The sequence below is a fragment of the Callorhinus ursinus genome, unplaced genomic scaffold, assembly GCF_003265705.2.
Source record: "Callorhinus ursinus isolate GAN/ISIS: 27379988/994484 unplaced genomic scaffold, GSC_fseal_2.0 scaffold18, whole genome shotgun sequence".
Classification (NCBI taxonomy): Eukaryota; Metazoa; Chordata; class Mammalia; order Carnivora; family Otariidae; genus Callorhinus; species Callorhinus ursinus.
Window position 1 is genome coordinate 3,545,981 of NW_027397080.1, and position 15,621 is coordinate 3,561,601.

Genomic DNA, 15,621 nt, shown 5'->3' on the forward strand with positions numbered 1-15,621 from the left:
TATCTCCAGCTGCACCCTGACGTGTGCTTTCTGAAAAACGGACTTGCTTACTGTCTCCCAACATGTAAACCCTTTCCTGCCTGTCCTGCTTTCATAATATCCATAACTCTATATTCATAATATCCCTAATTGTATCCCTAACAACACATTATGTATTTTTGAACTTTATACAAATGGAGCACATTGTACATAATTCCCTGTGATTTCCTTTTTTCACTCAACCTTAGTTTCTGAGTCTAGCAGACACCTGTGGTGGCCCACACCATACACCCTCAGCATCCCCCCAATCTTTGCCCGATTCTAGGGTAGCTGAAACTTGCAGGCAAGCTGCCAGGAAGCCACCTCAAAAGCCACAGTGTCTCTTTGTTTATCTGAATCTATGAAGGCTGGGAAGGCTGTTCAACCTGTATGCAGCCCAGGAGTTTAGGAACCTGAATAGCCCAGGGGACCAACTGGGCAGTGACAGGCGTCAGTGGAAAATGCTCCTGCCTCACAGCTTTGGAGGGACAGTTCTGAGCTGTACTCTACACAATACCTCAGAGAGTTCCCAGAGGGAACGAGCTCAGTAACCCATAGACATCAGTAGTTCAATAATGCACATTTTAGTGATTTTTCTTCCTTTTCTTCTCACTCACCATTTCTGATTCCTGGGATCACCTCTCAAGTAAGCACTTGCACTGAAGGACTCAGTTCACACTCTGCTTTTTGTTGGAGTACAGATTAAGATATTGAAATTCATCCAGATGGATTCACAGAGCTCTGGTACATTCATTCCTCACTGTGTGGTAGACAGTGTATGAATATACCAACATTTCGCCCATTCCCTCATTGATAAAAATGTGGCTTTTACAAACAGTGCTGCTAGGAACATTCTTTCCTGGTTCACGTGCCCAAGAGTTTCTTTAGGACGGCCATGTGTGGGGTCTCTGGGGTCCATGAACTCCGGGAGCCGCTGAGATCCTTTCATAAGGTCCCCCAGTATTCTTATGTCCATAATACTACTAGGCTGTTATTTATTTTTTCGCTGTGTTGACATTTCATCTGTTCCTGTGGGCTTGAGAGCTTCCCAATAAAAAAAGATTGTTCTCATGAGACTGGCAGTGACATTAATGATTAGTGGTTTTTTGATGTTGTGTAATGAAATGTGTCAACATTTGAAAGAGCTGCATAACTCTGTGAACCAATAACTTCCAAATGGCTAATGCATGTCTTGACAAAAATCACGCAAAGGTAAAAGATCTATTCAATATGCAAGATAAACCAGTGGGTTTAACTGTAACAGAGTATAAGAAGTTCGTTGGTGTATTATACATTTGAAAGTTGCTAAGCAAGGACATCTTAAATGTTCCCACCACAACAAAGAAATGGTAATTATGTGACAGGATGGGGAGGTGTCAGCTAACTTTATGGTGGTAACCATTTCACGACATATAAATGTATCCAGTCTTACAAGTTGTAAACCTATCTGTCGATTATATCTCAATAAAGCTGAGGGGAAAAAGACAAGAAAAGTTTACTGGTATGATTTTATTTTTTTTAAAGATTTTATTTATTTATTTGAGAGAGAGAGAGAGAGAGAGCACAAGAGGAATGGAGGGTCAGAGGGAGAAGCAGACTCCCTGCTAAGCAGGGAGCCCAATGCGGGACTCGATCCCAGGACTCCAGGATCATGACCTGAGCCAAAGGCAGTCGCTTAACCAACTGAGCCACCCAGGCGCCCTACTGGTATGATTTTAGATCCTATGCTGCAGTAACCTTTCAGAAACTACCACTCGCCAAGTGTGGCTATAGTATCAAAGAAGAATACCCACAGTTACCTGAGGAGGCGAGTGAAATGCCCTTTTCCATCCATTTCAACCACACAGCCTCCTGCCGCAGATTAAATGCAAGAGCTGATATGAGAATCCAGCTGTCCCAGCCAGCCAGACACTTAAGAGATGTATAGATATGTAAAACAGTGCCACTCTTCTCACTAATTTTTTTGTTTCAGAAAAGTTGTTTTTCATAAAACGTGTTGTTTATGTTAACATGTGTATTTGTTATGTTTATGTCGTGTTTTTGTTTACATATGTTTATGTTAACATGTTTATGGTAACATAAGTGTTTATGTGTATTGCCTTTGAAAAATTTTTATTTAAATTCAATTAATTAACATAGAATGTATTATTAGTTTCAGAGGTAGAGGTCAGTGATTCATCAGTCTTTTTTTTTTAAAGATTTCATTTATTTGAAAGTGAGAGGAGAGACAGTGAGAGAGTACAAGCGGGGAGGGAGAAGTGGGCTCCCTGCTGGGAGCCTGATGCAGGACTCGATCCCAGGACCCTGGGATCATGACCTGAGCTGAAGGCAGATGCTTAACTGACTGAGCCACCCAGGCGCCCCGATTCATCAGTCTTATATAACATCCAGGGCTCATTACATCACGTGCCCTCCTTAATGCCTGTCACCCAGTTACCCCATCCCCCACCCCCCATTATTGTCTTTAAGTGAAGTAATAATTATATTTAAAACTTCTTACCTTAATTTCTACTATGGCAAATTTCAAAAAATATAACCCTTATAAGCTGAAGCTCCTTAGGGTCCTCAGTAATTTTTAAGGTACACATAAACACACACCCAGCTACATACATCCCGCTACCCCTACACCTCTCAAAACTGGCAATAATCCCTTGATATTATTTGATATACAGTCTGCGTTCACACATTTTCAGTGTCAAACATGTCTTTTTACACGTGGTTTGTTCAAATCTGGATCCAAGCAAGATACACATTATTACATTTTGTTAAGTTTCTAAAGTGTCCCTCTGTCCTTCTTTTAAAATTTTCTTTATATTGATTGTTGGTAAAACTTAGAAATTTGTCTTGTACAATGTCCTACATTCTGGATTTGGCTGATTGCTTTTGAGTGGTATCATTTAATTTATTTCTCTATCCCTCATATTTCTGCTGAATTGGAAAGCTAGAGGTTTGATTAGATTCAGGTTCACTTCTAAGCTCCGTGAGTTGGGTGAGAGCCTCGCCTTTCTGTGTCTCGGTTTCGTTACCGGTAAGAATGGTAACTACCTCATTAGAGTAGCATAAGGATTAAATTAGTTAAAACATGTAAAATACTCAGAACAGTGCTTGACACCCAATATATGGTAGCTGTTATCATTACTTGAGGAAAGCCTCCAACTTCAAAGCCAAAGCCAGAGACTAAAATAAACAACAAAGACAGGGTGGCTGGGTGGTTCAGTCATTGGGCATCTGCCTTTGGCTCAGGTCATGGTCCCAGGGTCCTGGGATCGAGCCCCGCATCGGGCTCCCTGCTCAGCGGGAAGCCTGCTTCTCCCTCTCCCACTCCCCCTGCTTGTGTTCCCTCTCTTGCTGTCTCTCTCTCTGTCAAATGAATAAATAAAATCTTAATAAATAAATAAATAAATAAACAACAAAGACAATCTAGGAAGTAAAAGAAAAATGGCAGAAAATCACAATTGATGTCCTCAGAAATATGAAAGAAGAGAAGGTCCTGAATCCACAACACAAAGCAAGAGGTTACCAAAAGGAAAGCCAAAGAACCAGGAAAAAGTCTTGGAAATTAAAATTTTATAGCAGAAACTAAAACATTCAACAGAAGAACTAGAGGATAAAGTTCAGGAAAATCTCTGACAAAGTAGAATAAGCAAAACCAAGAGATGGAAAATGAGAAAGAAAAGATTTTAAAAACAAGAAAATCTATCACAGAGAAAGTCTCCCCAAAGCCTATACATTTCCTGAGTGCCTAGCACAATGAATGAAAAAGACTTACCAGGACACATCATTATGAAGATTTGGAGTGCCAAAGATGAAGGAAAAATATATATCCTAAAAAATTCCAGAAAACAAACTCACAAACAAAAATTACATAGGACATGATGGAAATCAGAATAAATCAGACTTCTCCAGAGTCTAGCCACATGAGAAGCTAAAGGACAATGGATCAATGCTTTTAAAATTCTGAGAGAATATGATTTCCAATCTGGAAATCCGTATCCTGTCAAACTGTCAAGTATGAGAGAAAATAAAGCCATTTTTAGACAAGTTTTCAAAAATTTACTTCCCATGAACCCCTTCTGGGGAGGTTACCGGAAAATGTGCTCTTCTGAAATGAGAGAATAAACCACAAATGGATGATCAGGGGATTTGGCACCGGAGAGTAGAGATGGGAATCCCCAGAATGTGGTTAGGGGAAATCCTAGGACAATAGTTGGACCGTGAGGCCAAGATGACAATTTGGAGAGAGGAGGATGGGCCCGAGGAAGGATGTCTCCAAGAAAAAAAAAAAAAGACACTGAGAGATCACCAGATTCACATGACCAGATCAAGAAATGTTTTATAGTCCAGATGGAGAATTTGGGGGAAGAATTAACAATAGATGCATAATTAAGTGAATGGGGAAAAAAAAGGCAAATTTTGACTCTAGGAGAGAAGTGTTATTCAATAAAGTGAAAAGTAATCAGTCTGATGTACAGCTCAATTGTAAAAATATTCCATAGTTATGTTAATGTAAACTCTGGCTCAGCCAACTAGGGAATTGTGCACATTGGCCAAGTCTGTTGATGGTCACAAAAAGACAGAAAGACAGAGAGGTAGATGGATAGATAGAAATCATAAACTCATAGAGGAAGAACAAGGAGGGGACTTTCACTCCCTCCAGACTCCAGCCTCACTTTCCTGATGAAGCGTTCCAAACCAGTGTCTCCACACCTGTACCTTTCTGGAGCTAGACAACTCTTCTTGCACCCTCTAAATTTAAACTAACTCTGTCTTACAGCCACACGCACACACACCCCTCTGACTTACCCTCTTCCTCAATCCTTTCCCAAGCCAACTCAGCATACCTTCTTTTTTATCAGTGTCTCCACTATTTTTCCAATATTCTTTGGCTTTTCCACTCCTTCATACCCTATATCCAGTCTGTTTTAGTTGGCTTTCTAAAGCTTTCCAAAGGTCCCTGCCCTGTTTCCAGCTGTAATATAGTCCAATCTAATCTGGCCACGTTTATTATTAACAATAATCCAACCAAAATTAATATAGAAGTTTAAAATAACATTTGTTAGACTTTCTTCTCTTTAAAAGAAAGTATAAATCTTGCTAAAGTATAAGTGTTCACTGTAGAAATTTTGCAAAATAAAGAAAATCACAAAGAAGGTAAAAATCCCCTCTACTCTTGGGGCACCTGGGTGCCTCAGTCAGTTAAGGCATCTGACTCTTGATTTTGGCTCAGGTCATGATCTCAGGATTGTGAGATCGAGCCCTTCTTTGGGCTCCACTCTGGGTGTGGAGCCTGCTTAAGATTCTCTCCCTTTTCCTCTGTGCCTGCTCCTGACCGTGAGCTCTCTCTCTAAAAAAAGAAAAAAAAATCCCCTCTACTCTCAAAATAATCTGGATTTATGTTTTGGTGTGTTTTCATAAGCTTCTTTCCCGTACGCATAGCATAATCTTTTTTGAAACAAATAATGTGATTACTGTGATTATGTTGTATGTTCCTCTTTGTAACTTTTTCATTTAATAAAGATATTTTATTATTATGTCAATAAATATTCTTCTATGTCATTTTAATGGCTGCATGGAATCCCATGCCAGCCATCCTATTGTTTATTTAATCAACCCCTGTTACAATTATTTTGATTGTTTCCAGTTTTTTACCTTTTTTTAAAATTTTATTTATTTTAGAGAGAGAGAGAGCAAAAGAGCACTAGCAGGGGATAGGGGCAGAGGGAGAGGGAGAAGCAGACTCCCCGCTGAGCACCAGCCCGATGTGGGGCTCGATCCCAGGACCCGGGGATCATGACCTGAGCCCACGGCAGAGGCTTAACGGACTGAGCCACCCAGGTGCCCCTCCAGTTTCTTACTCTTAAGAATAGTGCTATCTCTGATTATCTAGTTAGGATAACTTAGAAGTGGAATTGCTGAGTCAAAGGTTGTGCTTTTTTAATTATTGTGGTTAAAAAAACATAAATTTCCCACCTCATTTAAGTGTACAGTACAGTGGTATTAAATATATGCACATTCTTGTGCAAAAGATCTTTAGGACTTTTTCATCTTACAAAACGGAAACTCCATATCCATTGAACAACTTCCTGCTCAGCATCCATCAATTGTTTCAATTCTTGCCTAACTCTTAGAGGAACAGAAGCAGGGATCTGGAGGACATGTGTTCCTCTGGATAGGCCATTGTCCTATCCTGAATCCTGGCTGAAGTACTTGCTGAGGTACTTACTAGCTGTGTAACCACGGACAAGTCACTTAACTTCTCCGTGCCTCTCTTCCCTTATCTGTACGATGGTGATAATAACATGTCACTATACATGTACATTACTGTACACATTCGTCAACAGGAATAAATGAGTTAATAAATGTGAAGCTCTAAGAACGGTGTGTGGAATATCATAAGCCCCGAAGAGAGGCAGCTGTTATTATTGTTATTATTATTAGACTGAACAAGATTTCTGTTGTCCAAGCATTTACCTACTATTTTCTTCAATCCTGTTCTAATAAATGAAAAACGATAGCCAGCTATTTTAATTTGTAAAATTATTATAAATAATTGTAAAATTCTAATTGTAAAACAACTGTAATTGTAAAATGATGTATTATCAGTGAGCTTGAACATTTCTCTATACCTAATATTGATTATTTACGTTTGTCCTGACTTCCTTCTTCAAAACACTGCGGCCAGCAGGACCTCACTTGGTCTTCCTAACAAGCTCATAAATCAAGAAGGCGCAAATCACCATCCCCACTTTTCAAATTAAGAAACTGAGGCCCAGGAAGTTACAATTCTCGTCCCAGGTTCCAGGTCTCACCCTTCAAAGCCTAGCAGCTGCCCCAGAAAATATTCCCGGGAAGGTATTGTTTAAAGCTCCCCAGTCCCAGAGCCCACGCTCGGGAAATGCTCTCTGCGCACGCGCGGGCCTCTCAGGGGACGGGACCACAGAGCGCGCCGGTCTCCACCGCCCCGCCTCCCGGCCCCGCCTCCGGGTCTCCGCCCCGGCCCCGCCCAATCCGAGGCGCGGCGGGCTCGCGACTCCAGGCCGGGAGGTAGGGGAAGGCCGGGGTGTCCCACGTGGGGCCTTGCCGGCGACGCGGCGGAGTCCCGGAGTCCCGAGACGGGGAGGGCCGGCGCCGACTGCTGACCGTCGCCCGCCGCCATCTTGCAGCCGGAGAGGGCAGCGGCGGGCGGGGGAGCGTCTGTCTCCTGGGGCCGGGCTTGGGCCCAGGGCGGGCGGTGGCGGAGGGCGGGCCCGGGCGGGGCGGCGGCCCTGCGACCGAGCGGGGCCGTAACTGTCCGACCGGCCGGAGGTGGGAAGGCCCTGGCTCTGAGACAGCGCGAGGCCCGGGCCGCCCCGCTGCCCGGCTCCGAGGCTGGGACTGGCTCGCCCCGCCGGGCCGCGGTGGCCTCGCAGTTAGAACAGCGCGCTGCAGTGTAGGAACGTGTCACAGGCCCTCTCGCTTGCTCCTCACGCCGGGGAAGGGGTTGTTGTCCCATTTTGCATACACGAAACTAAGGCTCAGAGTGGAGAGGGGATTTTATTTCAGTATTTAAGTATTTAATATCAGGAGAAAGTTTGCTGCGCTGCCTTCCTTCTTTCTATTAGTTTTATTCTTTCTTGCTTTTTTTTTTAGAAATTTAAAAATACAGAATTTTTTTTTAATTTCAGAAAAATAGATATTATAACAATTTGCCCAGGGACACCCAGCAAGGTCATGGCGGTGGGTTCGGTCTTAGTCCACCAAATCCAGTGCTCTTTCCACGGGGCCACTCTGCCTCGCCTGTCAAAGGAGGGTGCTGAACTTGGATATTAGTTAAGGCAGCGACTGCAAATTCTTTTCCTTTTCTTTCCTTTCTTTCTTTTGTTAATCAGGCAGACTCTTCTGCACCATCCAGGTCAGAGCTAAGAAGTGTTCAGAAGTCAAGTCATGGATCAACCTACCCGTAAAGAAAAATCCAAAGTTAAAGAACCTGTCAGCAGAGTTGAGAAGGCCAAGCAGAAATCAGCCCAGCAGGAGCTGAAGCAAAGACAAAGAGCAGAGGTGAGATTAAGGAGGAGGCCTGTATACCTGTAGTCTGCTGTAGATGATGCTGGAATAGAGAGGGAGAGCTGTGAGGGGGGAGTGCTATTTGCCTCTAGGCAAAACAGCTGTTCCCCTAAGAGGACATCACTGAGGTGCAGAATGATGAAGTGGCAGCCCAGAGTCACATGCCAGGTTAGTGTCAGAACCCTAACCATCTTCAGATGACTCCTGGTGCAGAGCTTTTGTGGAAGAAAGAACGGAAAAAGAGAAGGGACATGTTAGGGAAGGGTCGGCGCGAGACAAGTATTGGACACCCCCTAGCACAGATGTTTGTTTAGGCTTTGGCCTGGAGAGTAGCTGCTCAGAACCAGAAGTAGAGGCCCAAGCTTTACATCCACCAAATGTATTTCTTTGTTCCATCAACACTTAGAATCAGGTTGAGAATGAAAAGCTAAACTGTTCACACTACCTATGTGGAACCACATCCAGACACGTATTTTTATTTTAGTATTTAATATCAGAAGAAAGCTTGCTGCAAATTCTTCCCTCTTTCTAGGCATTGTATTTGTTTCTTTTTTGAGAAATTTTAAAATACAGAAAAACAAAATATTAAAACAAATACCTGCGTACTCAGCACTCCATATTGGTAGTCGTTAATATTTTGTCATATTCGCCTGGAGCCTTTTAGATAAATAAAAATTGCATATGAATTTAAAGTCCTCTTTGTCCATTTCCTATCTTATACCCTTTTTCCCTCTCTGTGGGCATCCACTATAATTTTTTATGCTTTTACACTCAGATATATTAATAGATATCCTTGAGTAATATACAATATTCTTTTGTGTTTTAAAATTTTACATTAATAAAATTCTGTTTTATTTTGCATTTTGCTTACATTATGTTTAGAACTATTCATGTTAATATAATCTAGTTTATTCCTCATCACTGCTTACAGTAATATTTTTTTTTTTTTATTTTTAAAGATTTTATTTATTTGAGAGAGCAGGGGGAGGGGCAGAGGTAGAGGGAGAAGCAGACTCCCCACCCCGCCCCTGAGCAGGGAACCCCATGCAGGGTTCCATCCCAGGACCCCAAGATCATGACTCGAGCCAAAGTCAGATGCTTAACTTACTGAGCCAGCTGGGCACCCCAATTTTATTTTTATTTTTTAAGTTTTCATTTAAATTCCAGTAGTTAAAATACAGTGTAATATTAGTTTTAGGTGTACAATATAGTGATTCAACACTTCCATACAACACCTAGTGTTTATCACCCGTCACACCCATCTCCCCACCCACCCACCCTCTGGTAACCATCGGTTTGTTCTCTGTATTCAGGAATCTGTTTCTTGGCTTAAGAAACAAAACAAATGAGCATGGGGGTGGGGAAGAGAGAGAGATACGGTCGTCCATTTTATGAATCCACTTTAGTATATTTACCCATTCCTCCACTGATGAACATTTAAATTACTTACAGGTTTTTTGCTCCTACAAACATTGCTGTAGTGAAAAACTTAGATGTTTGGCACCTGTGCTAGAATTTCTGTAGAGCATATAGACTAGAAGTAGAATTACAGTGTGTGTTTCAGTTTTACTAGACATTGCCAGATGGCTGTCAAACAGATGGTACAAGTGTTTACTCCCCTCACCAAGTGTGAGAGAGTTCTCATCCCTCACTTCTTTTCCACAACATTAAATTTGTGTTGATTTGATCCATTCGTTAAATCCCGAGCTGCTATGTGCCCCACACTGTTGCAGGAGCTTGAGATACACGAGTGGACAAGGCAGAGAAGAATCCCTGCCTTCATGGAGATTGCGTTCAGTGCGAGAGGCAGACAGTCAGTATAATAAGTAAAATGAATAGTGTGTTCAGAGTTAATCCATAAACTGAAATCCACCTTTGGTTTAAGACAGACCATCTGAGGAGCGCCTGGGTGGCTCAGTCATTTAGCGTCTGCCTTCAGCTCGGGTCATGATCCCAGGGTCCTGGGATCGAGCCCCGCATCGGGCTCCCTGCTCGGTGGGGAGCCTGCTTCTCCCTCTCCCACTCCCCCTGCTTGTGTTCCCTCCCTCGCTATGTCTCTCTCTGTCAAATAAATAAAATCTTTAATAAAAAAAAAAGACCATTTGAGAGTTGTAGACGTGGATTCTAACAAATTATTCTCCCCTTTACCTCCCCATTGCCACCTGGATCCAGGCCCCCAGATAATTGTACTGCATTGTGCTTTGGGGAGCAGTTGGAGGGTTGTTGTAAGGAACAGCCTGAGGAAACTGTCCTTTGTGCACACTGTAGGGATAGATGTGGAGGGCTTTCTTCATGTCCTTATTGACATCCTTCTGGTAAGGTTCCACAGGTTAGATTGTATTGGTCCGACTCCAAATTCCAGCTCATCATGAGCCCCAGTTCTTCCCATGGGACCTTGGAGAGGATGCTTCAGCTCCCTACACTTCAGTGCCTCAGTTCCCCCTTGAAAAACGAGGGCGATTATATCTACCTCACAAGATTGTTACGAGGAACAGAAATGTGGTGTGTAAAGCACTCAGCGCAGTGCCTGGCACAGAGAAAGCCCTCAGTAAAAGGCAGCAGGAACCATGTGCTTCCCAGCAGGTGGCCTGCGTTTATTGTGCGGACTCCGGGTGGAAGGACTGATCGCATTGTTGGTGTCGTGCGGAAATGGAATATTGGAACTCAGTATTGGAATACTGCGATGTAATACCACCAGGCCCAGGGCCAGCCTGCACGTGGTTGACCACGGGTATCCTCACATGAAAGCTTATTGTTGCTACTCCCATCCCGACCTTTGTAAATCCCGGCTGGCATAAGGCCGGGAGATGTAAATATAAAATAGGTGACTTTGTGACGTAGAAGGTATTATCCTCACTTGAAAGCACAGAACCTCTCGTTACTCAGGGATTGAGGGGCAGACTGCGGGCTCAACACATCTGACCTTGGGCTCCTGCTTTTTGCTCTGCCCTACAAGCGCCCTGCTGTTGGCTCTATCTGTGCTGCCTGGAATGTAATCTCCTAAGATAGGAATGTGACAAGACCCTCGTGGGGAGGAAGAGACACAGTTTCCATTCAGTTCTACAGAGACGCCGCATTCCAGAAAGATGTGAGGGAGCGCCGTGACGAGTAAATGGAAGAGAGGGCACATGTGGCTGGGAAGCCGCATTTGACACAGTTGGCCACCCTTTCCTTCCTGAAAGTCTTTGTTCCTTGGCTTGGGCCTGCTGACCCATTCTGAGTCTCTTCTTTCTCTGCTTATTCTATTTTCCCTTCCACCAGCCTGCCTTCTGGATCTAGAGGTCCCCAAGGAGCTACTTAATAGCCCTCTCAGTCCGCAGCTCAGTCACATGCAGATTAAAATGCTCGTTAAAGCACGAATGGATGAAGCAGAGGTTCAAATGAATATATATTAGAAGTGTATTCACATATATATGATGTGTACAGTTAAAGAAGATGAATAAAACCAACACCCCGTGTCTACCACCCAACTAAAATAGAGTGTGACCAGTAACTTGGAAGCTCCTCGGGCCCCACTCTGGTCCTGTCCCCAGCCCTTCCCACCAGCAGTGCCCTCATTCCTTGATTTTAATGCTGATCATGCCCTTACTGTTCTGCACTAGTTTAGTATTTCTCTGTGTACCCCCAAATAATATTTTGTAGCCCAACAATATACTGTCTACTTGTTCACGTTTCTGGGGTGCCTCGATAGGTTGGGCGCCTCCCTTCGGCTCAGGTCATGATCCCAGAGTCCTGGGATCGAGCCCCATGTTGGGCTCCCTGCTCGGCGGGGAGCCTGCTTCTCCCGCTCCCTCTGCCCCCCAACTCCTGCTCTCTCTCACCTTCACTCTCTCTCTCTCAAATGTATAGTTGTGCACGTTTCTGAATTTATATATGTTACTACATTCTGTGACTGGCTCTCTTCACTCAGCTTCTTTTCTTTTTTTAAACTATTCAGATCAATTTTTTTGTTTGTTTTCATTCTGGTAAAATAGACATAACAGAAAAGTTAACCATTTTAACCATCAATATTATGCTTTTCGAGAATCATTTGTGTTGTTGATTTATTACTTGTTTTCATCACTGTGGAATCGCCTTTTCCTTAAAGATTATAGGATCTTACCACAGTAAAAAAAAAAAAGGGTGGAAAAGATTATAGGATCATTCAAACTTTCTATTTAGTCAGTTTTGATCATTTTACTCATTCTAGCAATTTATTTCATTTACGTTTTCAAACTTATTGACACAAAGTTCATAATATTTTCATTTAATCTCCATTATATCAGTAATTATGTTTCCTTTTTGATTCCAATAATATTTGCTTATGTCAACCCCTTTTTATCTTGCTGAATCATGTCAGAGATTTGCAGGATCTTCTCTACTATTTTCAAAGAACTATCTCTCAGGGTTGGTGATCCTCGCACATTTGGTTGCCTTTTCTGCTCTTTATTTTCTGTTTTCTATTTGTCTCCCTTCTCGGTTTCTTTTTTCCCCCCCTTTCTTGTCTTTTCTTAAATGAATCAAGTTATATCACCTACACACAAACACACTCCTTCATTTTTCCCTTCTACAAATTGGAAAGTTTTCTGAGGTTTCTGCTCTTTAGTGGACAGATTGACGCCACAAGGATAAGGAAAGGTGAGGAATGAGGTGGATACCCGACCTTTCACCTGAGAATGTCTCTTGCAGCTTCCATTCCATCCCCACTGCCTACCCTACGTCATATTCTTGCCACCTCCTCCCTGAACTATTGTAATGATGCCTATAAGTGGCCTCTAATCTCTTCTTCCACTTTACCCCTCACATGGTCTCCAGTTATCTTTCCCAAAGCAGAGATATCATCGGGTTGCTTCCCTGCACACTAATCTCACTGGCTCTCCAGAGTCTGGCCAGAGTCCAGAGGCCGAGGCATGGCATGTAAGGCTCCAACACACTTGTCACTTTCTGCAGCTCCCCAAACTCTATAATATCCTTCATATTGGCCTCGTTGAAGTTTCCAGAAGTCATCCTGTACCTTCCCATTATGTTTGTTTCATCATACTGCCCCCTGGCCATCACCTCTCATGGCCCTTCCCCAGTCTCTACTTGTTCAAATCCTCCGGACCCTGTAAAAGCCAGATCAAGCCACTGCATCTCTCCCGATTCTCCAGGTGGAATTGGTTCCCTTCTGCTGCATTACTGGCATTTCCAAACGCCACGGCCTGTGGCGTCGGTGGCGTCCGAGGACAGGTGGGGCAGCTGCCTCCCCCGCTAACGGCTCTTTTTCTCCCCTTCAGATCTATGCCCTCAACAGAGTCATGACAGAGCTGGAGCAGCGGCAGTTCGATGAGTTCTGTAAACAGATGCAGCCTCCTGCAGAGTGAGCCGCCCCATGCAGGAGCCAGATGGGGCCTCGGAGGCTGGCTTTCTCAGCCTCGTCACCGTGTCACTGAGATGGTCCACTTGGAACCTTACAGAACTAGACAAGAAGCTGTTTGCATTGTTCCTGAAACTGGATAAATCTGAACTTCCCGTCCGTCCCTTCTGCTTCACTGGTTCCTTCAGTCTGAATTGGCCCAATGCTTGCTGAAGAGACTTGTTTTGTTCTTCTAAGACGATACATTCTTTTTTTTTTAAACCTTTTTCTATTGTTTGAGAAAAATCAGTGTTTCTCGTGAAACTGTAGCTCCTCTCCAAAAATATAAATAAAATGCTAATAAAATGTTTGTTTGCTCAGACTCTAGCTCGGGGTGCCTAGCCATAGAAAACGGAGTCGGAAAGAATGTAATAGGTAAGACAAGTTGGGGTGAGCAGAGGGAACCCTTTCTCCTTCAGGAGGGAGTGGAAGGGAGGACACGAGAAAGAACGTGAGCGTTTCCAGTTCTCATTCTTCCTGGGGCCAAAGCTCGGCAAACCCAGCAGCCCTGAAGTTTTTAGCCTCATGGGTATAAATATGGGAGCCTCGATTCCCCGATGAGCCAGTACTCAGGGCAGAGGCCTGCAGCTAGGATCCTTCTCACCTTGTGACGGACAGCTAGCCGCAGGCTGGTACCAGTGCGGAGACGCGTGCAGGTGCTTTTCGCTTTTCATTCCGGGAGCTACTTTATCAGGCCTGGAAGTTTGCTCATAGGAATACCCAGACGGGTTCCTCAAGAACCATTTACCCACCCATCCATGCAACCTGCCATCTTTAAGTATCAAAGTGCAAAGTTTCTGCCTCAGACATTCGTATCAGGAATGGTGGGTCATACTTCAGCTTTCACGATAAAAGAGTTAATGCTGAGCAAAAGCAGAACTTGTTCTTTCAGGATATTTCATTTCCAGATATTCCTGAGTAGGGAGAAGGGTGTCAGAAAGCAGAATATGTATGGAAATGAGGTAGCACTCTCAGGGCTGCTACCTCCTTTACTCTCTACCCTAGAAATGCCCGTATTTTCCCTACGGGTGTTGGGAATATCTCAAGCCATCCCCATCTCCTCTTTGTCTCCCTGCTGCCTCAGAAGTCACTGAGAATTCTGTTCCCATTGCTGTGGCTTGTTTTAGGAGTAAACTGGGCCATTAATGGGGTATGAGTAACTTGCTACCACTGTGGAGAATGTGTTCTTGAGAGCCCAAGTTGTAACTAAGGATACTGTCTACAAAGATTATCCCCATAAGTTGTAATTAGAGTCTATGGTGTCCTGCCAAATTTGAGTTGAATGGGGATTATTTGGTTTTGTTTTTTGGAGGAGTTGGGGTTTGGAGTGAGCTATTATAAACCTATAAAATGCTGTAGTATACTACAAAGAGCACAGTTTTTGGACTCAAATGACCTGGGGTCAACTAGCAATTCTACTACATTAGGTAAGTTATTAGCCTCTGAGCCTCACTTTTTCCATCTGTGTAGTGGAATATTTTCTTCCTGTCAGGGTCATTTGTTGGAGTAATATATGAGATAATGTATGTAATATATCCTCAGTAAATGCCGCCTCCCTTCCCAACCACCTTGTTTCATGGGAAATGTTCCAAATTTCAAATAACCAAGTAAAACGTGAGCATCAGTTGGAAAGATTCTGATGCTTGGTTGAGAACTGCCTGTATTAACGAGTCTCAGCCCTAGATCTATTCCATCCTAGAGAAGTCCTCTAGGATTGCAGTTTTTTAAACTGCAGGTGGTTGTAAAATCAGTTTAATAAATTATGACGGGCTTTTTTTTTAATGAAACAACGTTAAAATTATATGTGGTAAAGATATTATTTCATGAAGCTTTTGTTTCAGGTTTATGTATACTTATGAAAGCATCTACTGCATTGGAGGTAAAAGTCCCTTATTTCTATGGGTTGTGGCAAAAAAAAAGTTTGAAATGTGAGGGATGTGTGAACAAGGCAGGACTGGGTCATCTTCTTATTCACAATTTAAAGGGAAAGAAGTTTCATCTGCCTCAGGGAAGGGCTGCAGGGGCCTTTGCGTCCATAACTGGAATAGCATTCAATGCTAAGGCTCTTGCAAGCATAATCAGGGAAAACAAGGAGCACCTCCTTTCTGCTTCCCTACCTGGAATTCCCTAACCCTGATGTGATCTACTCCCAGTTTCTCAGAGGTAAGAGATATTTTTGGAGCTCT

At 43.3% G+C, this 15,621-nt stretch overlaps 1 protein-coding gene across 2 annotated transcripts; it reads left to right on the top strand.

Moving 5' to 3' along the window:
• Positions 1-6,944: 6,944 nt before the first annotated feature.
• On the top strand, positions 6,945-13,745 carry SVBP (small vasohibin binding protein). Of its 2 annotated transcripts, none has more exons than XM_025857116.2 (3): positions 6,945-7,062; positions 7,887-8,055; positions 13,317-13,745. In XM_025857116.2, exons 2-3 carry the CDS (start codon positions 7,942-7,944, stop codon positions 13,401-13,403), a joined length of 201 nt encoding a protein of 66 aa, XP_025712901.1. In that variant the 5' UTR covers positions 6,945-7,062; positions 7,887-7,941; the 3' UTR covers positions 13,404-13,745. The 2 variants fall into 2 exon arrangements, with proteins under 2 accessions (XP_025712901.1, XP_073758879.1); XM_073902778.1 differs by lacking the exon at positions 6,945-7,062 and adding an exon at positions 7,086-7,190.
• Positions 13,746-15,621: the final 1,876 nt, after the last annotated feature.

What these genes read in the sequence shown, in the direction of transcription:
- SVBP (XM_025857116.2), top strand. Translation starts at nt 7,942, where the DNA reads ATGGATCAACCTACCCGTAAAGAAAAATCCAAAGTTAAAGAACCTGTC. An exon ending in AGCAAAGACAAAGAGCAGAG is followed by an intron (nt 8,056 to 13,316) that starts GTGAGATTAAGG and finishes TCTCCCCTTCAG; the next exon opens with ATCTATGCCCTCAACAGAGT.